Source organism: Penicillium riverlandense, assembly GCF_028828495.1.
Source record: "Penicillium riverlandense strain IBT 135883 chromosome Unknown utg000008l_segment0_segment0, whole genome shotgun sequence".
In the NCBI taxonomy this organism is placed as follows: domain Eukaryota; kingdom Fungi; phylum Ascomycota; class Eurotiomycetes; order Eurotiales; family Aspergillaceae; genus Penicillium; species Penicillium riverlandense.
Window position 1 is genome coordinate 2701144 of NW_026643199.1, and position 14290 is coordinate 2715433.

Consider the following 14290-nt stretch of genomic DNA (forward strand, 5'->3'; position numbering starts at 1 on the left):
CACGATATCGTAGTGACGAGACGGTGGACTGATCCGCTCGAAAATGGGCTAATCACTCGCCATGTACATGAACCGCCTCTACACTCTCCATTCATATTTAACAATTTCGCCATCCCTACTACACCTATGTAGTGACTCCGACGTACAAAACGCACAATGAAGCTCTTCTCTAAGAGAGACCCCGCCGCCTCCTTTCCTATCGATATAGGCGCCCCTTTAAAGGCCACTTCAGCCGTCTACATCAAAGAAGGCAACGAGTTCACTCTCACTATCACCATCACCAAAGTGACCGACATTCTGTTGAACCAGCTAGACGGCTCCGACGCCGCCATCGCCGCTCTAATAACTAAAGCCAAGTCTAGCGCTTCCGGCTCGAAGCCATCCCTCGAGCTCACGCGCACTAGACGTCTCTCCTCGCACTGGACCGCCACCGGCGCCTCCGGGACTACCGTTGCGGAACTCTCTTGCCCGATCCTGTCCCTTGGGCGCTGGACGATCAAGTTCCCCGCTGAGTCGACGCATTCCAGCCACGACATCCTGATGCGCCCGGCGGGCACGACGGCGCGGGCCGATGAGTTCGTCAAGGACAGCGTGCTGTACTTCTGGGATGTCCTAGACGGGCGGAAGCTGTGCAAGCTCTATCGGGCCATCGAGGGAAAGAGGACGGAGATTGCGCGGTTTGTGGGGCCTCATGTGCGAGCGAGGGACGGAGTGCTGTTGATGGATGGGGAACAGCTGGATGAGGTGGTGGTGGGCTTGACGTGCGTAGCGATGCTGAACAGGTCGGAGTCATTCAGGGCGTGAATAAGACGAAGATGAGACGTTCGCCTACCGCGAGCCACCTCCGCGAGTATTATCCTAGCACGTCGTACATTTTGGGTAGGGGTCTCCAAAGCCAAACCAAAAATATGAGAAATACAACCCAAAATCGTGGCGGGCCCTTGGGTACCATTGCTTAACGGCGCTGAAGCCCTCACGGCGACCCACGACAACCCAAAAATCATGGTGGCCGGTATCCTTGTGATGGGAGAGAAGAGAGCAGATGGTGCTGGCCATGGCCGACTAAAGGAAAAGAGCCTCAACCAATAGTTGTGGTATACCCCATTCCCAGTGTTCCTCAGAAAACCCTGTGCTGTGCTCACCCTAAACTACATAACTCCGAGGAGGGTAGTCCTCGATGAGCACAGAATTCTTGAAGAGGTATACAAATGTGGTATAGTCGCCTCGTGACTATACATACATGCGCAGAGCATGCCTGCGTGTGTTACGGATTAAACCGTTTGAGCGGTATTAGGAAACTCGCATGAACGGTTTGGTATTGCAGTGTCGCCTAGCCAGGTCATTTCACAATATATATAAACATGTCTTCGTCCTCAATCTAGGAAGAATACGGCTAATATGGATGCACTGCCCACGGGGTTCTGATTCTGGCAGAACTCTACCTCTTTTTGCCCTAGTGGCATTCTGAACTAAATGAAAAGAGATACTAGTTAGTTTTGTTTGAAACAGATAAATTTGAAATAAATAGATTAGGGTTGGGTGGCCACTTGGGTAGTGGATTACGGCCTCAGGCCAAAATCAGCCCAGACGAAAAGGGTAAAAATGCCTTCAGACATCTTCTCTCCTTAACCCGACTTCATATCTGGCCTTACTGCCAGAATATAGAGTCCATATTTGATTCAACACCTCAAACCGCCACTTTCTGTTGCCTCTATCAACAGAAAAAATGACCACAGACCCACAATCAACCGATATGACCGAAGAGGAGCGATCCGTCCAATGCCTAATGGCCCCCTTCGTCAAAACCCTCAATAGAGTCTTCCGATTCAATCTCCCCTGGGAAGAATGGGGCTTCGTCATTTTCCGCGCGACAGCGTATGGCCCTGAACATGAGGATCAATGGCAACGGTTCCGACTGCGCTGGAACGAGATCATGGATGATCTCCTTGCCCCACTCCGTGGAAGTGACCCGCGCGTCGATAAAGCTATTGATCTTATTCGGTTTCAGTGGGTTGAGGATCCGGCTTTGGATGGAGCGGAGCCTGCTGAGATAGCTGCGTAAGTTGTTCTTTTTCGGCAAAACTACCGCTTTATTGGAATGAAAGACTGAGATCGAGGGAAATAGACGATACAGGGAAATGTCCCCGTCTCGAGGTTTGGATCACAGTGTCTGCTTGGCTGTTACACGACCAGCTTTGGAATCCCTCCTTGAGTCGCCTTTGCCGTCCTCTGCGCCTCGCCGCGAACGCTCTAGGATACCGTTTGTTGTCACTGTTGCTTCTTTTACTGGGACAATGTCCCCGGTTGATGAGGAGGAGGATATTGCTGGACAGGATTTTAAGGGGTATTTTAATGTTGCGGTTGAATCACTTCTGGAGGAATTCTTTCCTATTGTTGCATTGGAAATGAGCGATCTGCATAAGGTGGCTGTTAGGCTAAGGGGTGAGGATATTTGGTGTTCTAATTATCGGGGGGGAGTTCATAGGGTTACTGAGTAATGGACCACATTTGATCACTTTGATTGGTAGGTGACGAAGTGGTCGGGGATATCGCCGAATTGCTCGGGGACAGGGTAAATGTCCATCCATCCGTCAATACCGGTTCTCCTACACATTCACCGCAGAGGGCGGGGTTGAAGGACACTAATAGGTTTGCTGGGCACCCCACTATGTGGAGCCAATGCGGAGAACCTGGAGATATTCCGGAGTTTGTTGTACACAAACAACGCCAGGGGAGATATCTAGCTCCGGCAATTACAACCCCGAATCACAGAGCATCCTGCTAAGGGGTCCACACGATGATCAGATTCATGATGGTGTTCAGTTGGTTCCTTCCCCCTCTCTTTTTGATCTGACTCCATTCTTCTTCCCTCAATCCTCAAGCTCCAAGCACAGATTCCCATCATAAGGCATCCTTCACTTTCAAGGAGCACACCAAACGGGAACTAGTTTGTAGTCGAAAACATGGAGAAAGGAGAGCAAACCCAGCATCTAGAGAATGACTGTCTCGAGGTGAAAATCCGTCTCTTTTGCTAACTTCTCGCCTTGGAATCGGCTAAAATCCCACAGAATCAGGATGTGACCGCCTCAGACGGCTCGTCGTTGGATCTACGAGACGAGAAGGAAAACCGGCGCCTGAACCGACTTCTAGACATCAGAATCCTGCCCTTATGCTGCTGGATATATCTCTTAAACTTTCTTGATCGAGGTAACATTGGCAATGCAAAAGTTCTCAACGAAGAAACCGGCGATGATATGCTGCAGCGGACGGGAATGACCGCCATGGATTACTCCATCACCCTGACGCTCTTCTCCTTAGCGTATGCTGTGTTTGAGGTGCCTTCCAATTGGGTCATGAAACATTATGTGCGCCCATCGATCTGGTTAGGCACCCTACTTACCTGCTGGGTATGTTGATTGAGCCCACTAGAATGTGTGGTTTCGAAAGAGATCAAACTGCTAGACCTGAGTCCCTCGTTTCTCATTAACTTGTGCTACAGGGTATCGTGACGCTTGGATTTGCTGGTGTCAAGAATTACGGCAGCGTCCTGGCTCTGCGGTTGCTGATTGGAGTTGTAAGCAGTTCCCATCTAGCATTACTCGTGTCTTGACTGCTGACTCTTACTGCAGTTTGAAGCCGGTTTCTTTCCTGGTGAGGCTTGAAAAGTGATTCTCTCGTCGACGCATGGCTGACCACGGTCCTTCTTCTATTAGGTATTTGCTATCTCATCACAATCTGGTATCGTCACAACGAGCGGTCTGTACGAATCGCTCTGGTTGTAGCCTTCTGCAACCTGGCCGGCGCGTTTGGAGGAGCGATAGCATTCGGCATCGGGCGGGTCAACGGCGCATCTGGATTGCAAGGATTCCGCTGGCTCTTTATTATCGAGGGCCTTATCACCGTCGTTTCAGCGCTGCCCGTCTTCTTCTTCCTCCCGGACTACCCTGCTCGGTCAAAGTGGCTCAGTGGCTCGGACAAGCGCTTCGCCGAGGATAGACTCAAGGAGCGAGGCGGTGGCTACCTTTCAAACCACGCGAGTCGCAAGGAGATCCTGGCTACATTCTTCAGTCCACGAATGATGACACATTACATTGCATATGTAAGTATATTCATCTATCTTGCCTATCACATATTCTTTTCGAGGCGTACGTTGTGTTGACCTAAGGCCTTCATCAGGTTGCCAACGTGGTGCAACAAGGATCGTTTACATTCTTCACTCCGACTATCGTCACTGGCCTGGGATACGAGTCCATCCAGGCTCAACTCATGACCGTGCCGCCATGGGTTGTGGGGTTCGTGGTGGCCATCACGCTCTCCTACTCGGCAGACCGTCTCAACATGCGAGGCTGGCACATCACAGGAGCATCGCTGGCAGGAGGGACCGGATGGCTGGTCGCCGGGTTGCTGCCTCCGGATGCATATGTTAAACGATACGGATGCCTCTGTCTGGCAGCGGCTGGCGCATTCCCCGCCGCGCCTTCGATGACCAACTGGGTGGCTTGCAACACTCCCAGCCTGCTGACGATCCCCTTCGCCCTCGCGCTGCACAATTCCTCCGCGGGTATTGGGCAAATTATTGCGCAGTGGATCTGGAAGCCGGGAGAGGCTGCTCAAGGTTACCCGACGGGAAACTTCACGTGCGCAGGATGCGCATACTTTGTCGCCGTTCTGGCGACCGGGTTGCGCCTTTGGTATGGCAGGATGAATGCCAAGGCGATCAAGGATGTAAGGGGAGAGCCGAGGGTCTGGTCGTACTGAATGAAGCGCGGCCGGGAATATGTGGGTGCAAGAGTCACATCGTTGCCTTGAGGTTCTGTAGCGAATATCTCTTTGATTTCATAAGAGGCGGTTCACCTTCGCGAGAACATATATCCTAGCATTGGATAGAGCGATTTGGAATATGTAGACTGCCAGGATTAGTGTCCGTAGACATTTAGTGGGTTCGCAAGGAAACAGCGATTGTATATATGTCATACGATGGTGTCATGTCTCTGCAGTGGTAGCATTGCGCCTTTGAAGACACGATTCACACTAAAATCCACTAGACGGTTGACTAATGAAGAGTGATAGAGTACGTTAAATTTTAGAACAAATATATTATCGTGACCGGATTTTTAGCTATGTATATCAACCTCTGCCACAGCCAGCTCTAGGCCCGAGTAAGATTCGCCTCTAATTCAATACATGTCTGCCCGTGATATGGCATGTTATTGGGGATGTGTAGATACAGATATGGATGTGGCTCTTTTGCGTTTTGGTCATAAGCTTACAGTTCTTTCCCGTTAGCTGCGTGAGGTAGTACACCGTGGTAAGCAATTGGCCATTTGCGGGGCTGAGCACATCGCCACACACCTAACTTTATTTGACAGCCCCCTATCAAAGCCGGCGGATGGTACGGATGGTGTTGGCTCCCTCACCTCCAGAACAATCCCATCGATGCCGAGTAAGCCATGGAGTTCCGCTTCATTGATAACAGCGCGCCTCTTGATGGACAATCACGCAGGCTGATCCGCAGCCATGCGATGATGGGGAAGAACCTGGGGAGGATCATCCCGGCCAGAGGTCGGAAGAAGCGACAATGCCAGGAAGTCATCCGTATGCCCTCACCTTACAATCCATTCGCCGGAGCGGAGTTCTCGTATTTTGCGCTACCCACGCCCCTCACACCGGCGATGCGGTACCTGTTCTATCAATGTAAGCAACCTCTTCCTTTGTCCGGACACTCCTTGACGACTGCCTGAAGATCACGACGCTGTCTGCGAGGAGATTTACCCACGCGTCTTCTGCCGCCCAGCCAAAGAGCTCGGCTCTTGGTTCGAGCATATGATTCTGGACCGATCTTGTAAGACTATGTGGGAAGTGCATGCTCTTGTGCATTATCTAACTGGTACATGCTGACGACCTCAGTGTTCCACTGCGGCCTCGCCATGACAGGCGCTCACGTGTCGGTCTTTCGGGGCCACCCCGACGAGGCGCTCGAGGTAACGCGACACTTGTCGCAGGCCTTGCGCCTGCTCCGTCGTGACCTCAATACCGCTGCCGTCCCGCAGGACCCCAGTGTCGCCGTGGTCATCTCGCTTGTCATCTACGCCAACCTCTCAGGTGCCGTGCGCGAGAGTTGCATCCATCTTGACGGGCTGCAGCGCATTCTCGAGCTCCGGCCGGGCGGCCTGGAGGCACTGCGAGTGCGCAACCGCGAGCTGATGAACAAGATCCGCCGTGCCGATATGGAGCTTGCCCTGCTGGCAGGCACGCCGACACGCTTCGGCCCACAGCATGCGCCGGCGACCCTTCGCGTCGTCTCGTCTCTCAGCAACGAGCCTCTACCGTACCCGCTGTCCCAGTCATGCGCAGCTTTGCAACATACCACGCTCGATATCATGGCCCTCTGTCATTATGCCAGGGACGCGGTGCAGCTTGACCCCTATCACTACCAGGACATAATAATCTCCATATCGCAGCGTTTGGTGGACTTTGCCCCGCTCAGCGGCGCGCGGCCGTCGCATCAGCTCGATGACATGTGTCAGCTTGGCCTTCTCGCCTTTATGACCACCGTCCTGTATCGCACAGGTCGCATGCGATCGATCTACTCCCGATTGCTGTCCGAATTGCTCCGGGCACGGCTCGATGACTACGACGAGGGGAACGGCCTTGCCCGAGCGGAAAGATACCCACTGCTGCGTCTCTGGCTCGTCTTCTTCTATGCCTTCTCGGCGTCAGAAGGCGGGCAGTGGTGCGACACAGGATCGTTTGCAGCCGGGCATGTCCGGGCGCTGGCGGCAGCGCTCGACCTCAAGACCTGGAAGGAGGTGAGGGAGCATCTAAGCCACTTCCCGTGGATCGCGGCGTGGCATGATTCACCGGGTAAGGAGCTGTGGGACCTTGCGCACCCACGTTTCGGTATAGAGTTCGCCACTACAGAGGAGTAATAAACCTGATGAGTTGCGCTCGACACTGAAAAAGTACGGACAACTGTCGATCTCTTGTGACGATGAGGACTATGAGCTAGCTAGAGAGAACAGTACTCAAGGCTCAGAACTAGCCCGATAAAAGAGCGGGATGGACCTTGGCCGTTACACACAAGGATGGCTGGTCAATGGGGCGGGCCAATTACGGAAACTGAGGGGCTGTCTACACGGTAGAGACTTCGAGGCTGAACAGTATCGCGTTTGTCCACCGCAAGCCCCGTCTCCTAGCCTCTGATGTCCCACTCAGTTTGCCTCGGTTGTCTCTGCCAAAAGCCTCCCGACATCCAACCCGTGGCCTTGAGCGTCCAATCTCTTGACCAGATCCACCCAGACGCGCTTCTGCGTGCGGGCGCCGTCGTTATCGGATACCCACGGGGGGATGACATGACTAAGTGATCAAGGTTAGGACTTGGATGTGATGCGATATCCGGGATGAATAATGAGCGCCATCAAGAACATGCTCGAAATGATGAGGTCACAGCCTGATAAACTTACTCTTTGATCGCGCATTCCGAGCACCACTTGCCGTGGCTTTCGGTGCTGGCGAAGGCGGCCTGAAGAAGCATCCAGCTGCCCTCCTCCGCGGTCCGCGCCAACATTTTTCGCATCCCGGCCATATACAGCCGGCCCACGCAGGGGAGATTGCGGTCCAGTTCCGTGTAGCATAGGCCGGGGTTCGTCATATTGATAATGACGTTCGTTTCGGACACGGGGAATAGCGAAGCAAGCTGGCGCACGGCGTAGATCTGCAGCAGTTTGGTCGTGGGGTACCTGGGAGACAGGGCGGAGCAGGTTAGTGGGCTGGTCATCATTTGCATCAACGGTGCGCTTGTCACTCACTGGACACGTGCGTTGAAATTCTTTTCCTGGCTCAGCGCATCGAAGACGTCGCCCTGGAGCCCATCCACAGTTCCTTTCATTTTCGAACCGAGGGCCGCGGTGCTGGAGACGACCACGAGGTGTCCCTGAATGTTGAACTTGTGCGCCGACTGCTGAAGCTTGGGCAGTGCGCGGACGGCCAGCAGCATCGTGCCGACGACGTTGACCATGAGACTCAGCTCCATGCCCTCGGCGACATTGAATCGTGTTATGATAATGCTCGCGTTCTCGATCAGCGCGTCCAACCGGTCAAGCGCGTCCAGCCGTTTGGCGAACGCCTCGATCGAGTCAGACGACGCGAGGTCCAACTCCCACACCTCGCCCACGTCGTGACGGCCAGTTGCTTTCCGAATTGCCATCAGGGCGGCATCGCCCCTCTCGCGCGAACGAACGGCCAGTACGACGCGGGCGGCACCGAGCCGGACCAGGTGCTTTGCGCACTCGAAGCCCAGGCCCGTGTTGGCGCCGGTCACGACGTAGGTTCCACCTGTGAGGGTGGCCGGCGCCTGGACAATGGGGAGCTTGGTGCGCTGATCGCGGACGAAGTCGAAGAAGCTGGCCATGGTGTCGGGTTTGAAAGAGACCGCGAGGAGATGGATTCAAAATCTAGAGGGTCGAATGGGGTGCTCTCTAATGAAGGGGATGTGTGATCGATATCAAATGAGGTTCAACTCGCATGACCTTCAGGAGGGCAGTGGCGGCACCTTTATACACGGCGCTCAGCTAAGGGTCTGCTGCCATTTTGACCCGGAAATACCGGAAGCTCGAGGAGCATTTATTGTTTTCTGGAGTGAATGACCCTGAAGTCGTCCAGTTGCATGTTCAAATAGGCATAGATGTGGACCTGGGAACGATCGCCCAATCAGAGATTTGCGTCCTAATCGGGTTGTAATGGCCCAAGCGTCCCGCTGGCCTCACGATTGGCCGATGAAAGCTTTCCACGCAACACAGAGCGCCTAGCAATGACACGATTCCCAATAAAATCCATCAGGCTTTTGACTGATGACGAGAAATAGAGTATGATAAATCATTGGACAAAAACATTATCATGACCGTTGATGTTGATTCTGCTCCAGGGATGCCTTCGAGTGGATTGCATTCGTGTTTCTAGGACTATTTGTTTGTGGCATTCATTGGATGGCGTTTCATTTGTTATCTCACAATGACAGTGTTCTACAACAGCTCTTTTTCTCTTCCACATATTAGGATTTCAATGTGGAAATAGGAGAGTAGAGACATTCATATCCTCCATATATTTCCTATATATAGACTACAAGTAGCTGACTTTAATTGGAATCCAAGGCAAAAAAAAAAAACAAAGAAAAGGGAAGGTTACATGCAACAGCACATGTATGGTGGTGGTCACCCAGGGTCGCCCAATCGGGCATGGGCGATCCCGCCGCTCTTCAGGCGGCTTCAGGCGGCAATTCAGGACCCTGAATACTCTTCACCCAAAAATGCCTGAAGGCTGAAACTCGTAGTTGAACAGGTGCATTTGCTCATTCTAGTGCAGGGAAAGTCTTAGCGATCTCGCAAAGATAAAACCCAGCACCATGCCGCTGGGTGGCCATCATCCTATATTTTATTCTCCTACTCCTCCCTACACCCCGTCATTTCAAAAATGAAATCTAAAGACCCATTATTGAATTTTTCCCATCTTGTTGATTTTGGTGAGCATGATAACTCGGAAATCGCCCGAGCTATTCTCCCACGTACCGGAGAGAAGTATGACCGTGCACTTGACATTTTTGACAAGTTAGTACTACTAGCATCGTTTCCGGAGTGATATTAACTTACTCAATTGTCTGTTCATTTCAGGTTTATTTCGCTCCATCCCCAAGCTATAAACCCTCCAAACATCAAGACCTATAAGGCCTTTTTAGAATTTGCAGCGCGTGGCATGAAAGGTCGGATCGAAGAGAAGCCTACGATTGGAACGGTTGAGTCCTTTCGCAGAGATTTTGAGGCAGGCATGTCCCTTAGGAGAAAATACAACTTCTCGACAGAGGTGTCGACAACACTGAGAGAGGTCCGACGTTTTCCCCTGTTTTTGGGTTGATTGGTATGCTAATCGATCTGTCTAGTGGATTATTCAAGGGCTTAAAGAAAAGATCTCCCTTTCAACCGACGAAATGGATAAAGATGGGCTGTCGCCAAATGACCTTACTGTGCTTATGACTCAGCTATGGTGTAGGGACTTTCACGAGTTTCGCGGAGAGATCCCTGATAGAACGAGAGTGCAACTAAGCGCGGCGATTCTTTTGTACTGTTTCACATCAGCAAGAACAGGAGAGGTTCATGAGTCGACGTGTCGGCGAAAGGTGTCAAGAGAACAAGGCACAGTTAAGGAAGATAAGGAGCTAGAAGCCAGAGTTATGGCGGCCTGTTACAAGGTAAGTGTTTGATTTGAATAGATGGTGAGAAAGACAGGCTCTATACTAATTCACTATATTAGCATTTCATTCTTAGTATCGAGAATGTTGATGGACAATCTGTGCTAGTACTTACCTACCAGCGAGAATTCGTCAAAGGCCACTGGAGAAAAAAACGATGGGAACTCCCAATCCACGCCTTCTACGAAATTTACAGGGAGGAAGTACCCCTTTTTTTCAATCTTCTTACATTCTTTTTGCCGATGGCATCTGCCGACGATGCATTTCGGGATTTTTCTTCCATTAGTGAGATTCTGAATACGGCAGAAGCCTACACAAACACTTCTCCTACCAAAAATGAAGTCTTGCAAGTTATTGTCTTCAAGGAACATGTTCAGGAGGTTCCAGTATTCCGACCATTCAGCGAGCAACATGTGAACAAGAGTACCGGAAAAGCTCGGGGAGCAGATGCTTTTGGCAAAGAGTTTGTCGGGCTGGGTCACCGTAGTGGGTTCATTCGAAATGTCACCATCCGCGCCTGCCGAAGATGGGCGCTTATGGAAGCAGGTACATTCCCGCAGCGTTTGACGTTCCTCAGTCGCTAGCTAAAGCTTAGCAGATAAGAAGCACTCCGAATCGGCACGAATGAAATTCGCGGGACAGTCCAATCGAGACACATATGGAAAGTACTATGCCCATCCGCTTAGCGAAGTCGATGGCCCAGCAACTTATCTTGGCATTGAAAGCCGACATGGGCATATCCAAAACCGCCGCGGAATGGGGATTTATCAAAACCCTCAACTGTTACAGTCACTTCCCGCAAAGGCGGAATTTGAGTTCGAAGACCGGGATGACGTTCGTGCTCTCAACAGAGACATGGATTCTCTAAGTTCTCTACTACCTTTTACGAATGACCATGAACAGAAACGCGAAATTCAAGTCAAGCAGCATCAAATTTACAATGAAAAGCAGCGACTCTATAAAGAGGAGCTAAAAATGGTTCAAATGTTGCAGCCCAATACGCTGATGAGGTCCTCTGGGCACCCAGGCGATTTACACGAACAGAATCTTTTCCACTACAGACGAAGGGTTATGCCGGAGCGAGATTTATTAGCGACAGTGCTCCCTCAGAGGGTTAGCTTACGAAGTTGCCAAGGAAGACAGGCGTTAGAGGCGCTGGAGTCTCTCTGCAAAGAAATACGCCCTGTTGCTTATCGTTCTGGTCTCCAGCCAGTGGATGGGAAATGTCCATGTGGAGAAGGAATGGACAAGTTAGTTCCCCTGATTATTGATAATGATTCTACGCTAACAATCTCAGTTTCTATCCTCATCGAAGATGGCTACACCTTTATCGTTGTTATAAAGTTAAACTCTGCCATATGAGCAAGTACGATTTTGCAGAAATGTGTTTTGAATGTGATAGTTGGTTTAACGACCCAGCAGAGTGGGAATCTCACTGCAAAAACCATCTTGAAAGACCTCAGGAGCTACTGCGATGTGATCCATTGATGTTTCGCAATGCCCCAATCAAGGCAGGGTTTTGCCCGTTCTGTTTAGGCAATGCGAATCTTCCTCCATCAAAGCGAATGAACCAGTTCATGGTCAACCGCGCGAAGTGGCACAGTCATGTCGAAGCCCATTTAACTAAATTAAAGGGGTATTATTCTTGTGAACATCCTGCTTGCTCAATGAAATTTGAGAACTTCCACGATTTGGTACTTCATCTCGTCGACACACACTGCTATCAGCCTCCTCGTGGACATAAGAGATCATGGACTGAATCAAATAGAGAATAAGTATTTAGATTTCATTCCAACTTTTGACGATCCGATAGCGTTCTGACTGAATGTGCGTCTGCTGGCTTTTCTTCTCTATATATTGCAATATCATTTTCGATCTTCTCTCCATTCTCGGCTTACTCTATCCTTGCTCTTGAATCCCAAACATTTATGCGTATTTACACTCTCCATAGGAATGGTGCGTGACAACAAATGTAGTCACAAGTTGCCGACCCTCACTCTACGAGGATGTACTTATCGTGATGTATTTTAATTACTATCTTCAATTGCTGATACAGTAACTGAACAAAATCTCACCCATCTTAACTGCGAGATTTAATAAACACGTCCAGTTCTCAAATCTATGTAATCTGAAAGCGGAAGCAAATATCACATTCTCCCAGATACTGTTTAGCTTCGGCCCTAGCCCGTATAAGGTCTATAGATTGTGGCATGATGGACAAACCATACAGGCGTTCAAACCACGACATCCAGTTGTAAGATCAAAATTCCTCACGAAATGCAACCACTAACATATAATAATGAAAGATAAACAGATCGCTATTCAAATAGGACATGACTAGTATCTGTTCAAGCTTTTGGTCCCTGTTGCTCCAATCTAAAAACAATTATGAAGTTGATTCAACTTGCCAGTGAGCATCGAAAAATGTTCAACACCCCAGAAAAAAGAAAACGAAAACTTATTGTTTTCATTGAAGTTCTAATAGGTTCTTGGATTGAAAGCATGGTGGCGCTTGGAATCAAGTTGAACTTGACAAGGTACGGAATGCAGATATGCTCCAAGTTTATTCTGGGTTTGTTCCGGGGTGCTCCGACCTAATATACAGTATTTACTTCTGAAATTCGTATACTCAGGTATTTTGCCATTGGTCGAGACCTCTTTGACACATATCCAGCCCTAGTTTAGTCTGGATGATTTTGCGAAGGGGGATATCCATCGGACGTTGACCAGTTGATCTTTCAAGGCACTTCAGTTTTCGCTGGTTTTTGGCATAGCTTATGACATAGTTCAGGCTCAATCCTTGATATACGGTCTACTAAAGATGAAATTGGGTTACATGGCAGAATTTCCGGTCGAGGCTCTCAGTGTCTATGTTTGAAAACTGCAAGTGCTGTAGATAATGTCGACACCAGCCAATAGGAAGCGCGCACTAGAACGGAAAAATTGTAGGGAAGAACTTGCAAATCATATCAGTAAGACATACCCTTCCAAATTTTCTCGGTTGGCTAACAAGTAAAAGATAGACTGGGCATTGAGTTGTCTCCATCAGAGGTGCGACTTCATCCTTTAGAAAGGGATCAATATAGATGGGTTTTTGAAGAAAAAAAGACACATCTGTTTCGAAAACATCTTAGCGACATGTCCACCAACCTCTATATTGAGCTTGTCATAGCTGTTCGAAAGGGCGAAGTCCGAGCGGAGCTAGCTGGAAAATTCTCAGACCACAGCCGCAAACCCGATGCAAATACGGAGACACAAAAGCTTGAACAAAGGATACAAGTAGCTGCAGCAATGAACAAAAAGCTGGAAAGCGAGCTGCAAGATTCTAGGGCCCAGGAGGCTAACTTACGTATTCAAAATTCAAAATTGCGAAAGCTCCACCTACTTTTGGCGGGGAAGGCTGATAATATTAGTCAATGTCTGGTACAAGCGGAGCTCCAGATTAAAGGAGCCATAGATGCGATGGAGGATTTTAATAAGAACACAAAAGACCCTAACAAACTTAGGAGCTTAGATATCATCTCATAAACCAGTACTATCCTACTTGTTCTCTATTGTCAAATGACTGGTAGCTTAGAGTGAAGAGGCTCTTAAGCTCGTTGATGACTGGATTCTTAGTGTGCTTTGCTTATAACGCAGTGAGATAGTTGGGAACTGAAAAGTGATGCGGCGCTAAGAATTTGGTGATCTTTCGTTCATCCAGATCATACACGGCAACGGAGGATGAGAAGAAAAGGGATCGAGGTTATAAGATGGCAATTTGGGCTAACAACCACCGCAGCTTGGTTGTCATATAGTTGTCGTATACTGCATATCGCTTCGGCGAGGGGCCAGTGTAAATGAATACTACTACTACTACTACTACTACTGTATATGCAAACCTCCAGTGCTGCAATCCCCGACAGTCTCCTGCCTCCATGCTTTGTCGAACTGATCACACGCTTAATGTAATTAGTACGTAATGGCAGGCTATGCAGTTGCTCAAGATAAACTGCAACAGAATTTACTCTTGATGTTCCACAAAATCCGTACTATGATCCTGTAAAACTC

At 49.7% G+C, this 14290-nt stretch overlaps 6 protein-coding genes across 6 annotated transcripts; 5 read left to right on the top strand and 1 right to left on the bottom strand.

Annotated features, from left to right (window-relative positions):
• Positions 1 to 156: 156 nt before the first annotated feature.
• N7474_010088 (uncharacterized protein) lies at positions 157 to 1089 on the top strand (the record flags this gene model as incomplete). Its single annotated transcript, XM_057201498.1, has 3 exons — positions 157 to 677; positions 770 to 879; positions 971 to 1089. The coding sequence occupies 3 exons, from the start codon at positions 157 to 159 to the stop codon at positions 1087 to 1089; spliced, it is 750 nt and encodes a 249-aa protein (XP_057049485.1).
• A 637-nt stretch (positions 1090 to 1726) lies between these two features.
• Positions 1727 to 2498, top strand: N7474_010089 (uncharacterized protein; the record flags this gene model as incomplete). The annotated part of the gene is made up of 2 exons (XM_057201499.1): positions 1727 to 2058; positions 2135 to 2498. 2 exons carry the CDS (start codon positions 1727 to 1729, stop codon positions 2496 to 2498), a joined length of 696 nt encoding a protein of 231 aa, XP_057049486.1.
• A 570-nt stretch (positions 2499 to 3068) lies between these two features.
• N7474_010090 (uncharacterized protein) lies at positions 3069 to 4758 on the top strand (the record flags this gene model as incomplete). The annotated part of the gene is made up of 5 exons (XM_057201500.1): positions 3069 to 3407; positions 3500 to 3574; positions 3630 to 3651; positions 3714 to 4099; positions 4177 to 4758. Coding segments are annotated over 5 exons (1404 nt in total), but the record flags the coding sequence as incomplete, so codon positions are not given.
• Positions 4759 to 5450: 692 nt separating this feature from the next.
• N7474_010091 (uncharacterized protein) lies at positions 5451 to 6929 on the top strand (the record flags this gene model as incomplete). The annotated part of the gene is made up of 2 exons (XM_057201501.1): positions 5451 to 5694; positions 5908 to 6929. 2 exons carry the CDS (start codon positions 5451 to 5453, stop codon positions 6927 to 6929), a joined length of 1266 nt encoding a protein of 421 aa, XP_057049488.1.
• Positions 6930 to 7211: 282 nt separating this feature from the next.
• Positions 7212 to 8410, bottom strand: N7474_010092 (short-chain dehydrogenase; the record flags this gene model as incomplete). The annotated part of the gene is made up of 3 exons (XM_057201502.1): positions 7212 to 7356; positions 7464 to 7739; positions 7809 to 8410. The coding sequence occupies 3 exons, from the start codon at positions 8408 to 8410 to the stop codon at positions 7212 to 7214; spliced, it is 1023 nt and encodes a 340-aa protein (XP_057049489.1).
• Positions 8411 to 9468: 1058 nt separating this feature from the next.
• On the top strand, positions 9469 to 11602 carry N7474_010093 (uncharacterized protein; the record flags this gene model as incomplete). Its single annotated transcript, XM_057201503.1, has 5 exons — positions 9469 to 9602; positions 9666 to 9876; positions 9932 to 10240; positions 10303 to 10743; positions 10847 to 11602. 5 exons carry the CDS (start codon positions 9469 to 9471, stop codon positions 11600 to 11602), a joined length of 1851 nt encoding a protein of 616 aa, XP_057049490.1.
• Between the last annotated feature and the right edge of the window lie 2688 nt (positions 11603 to 14290).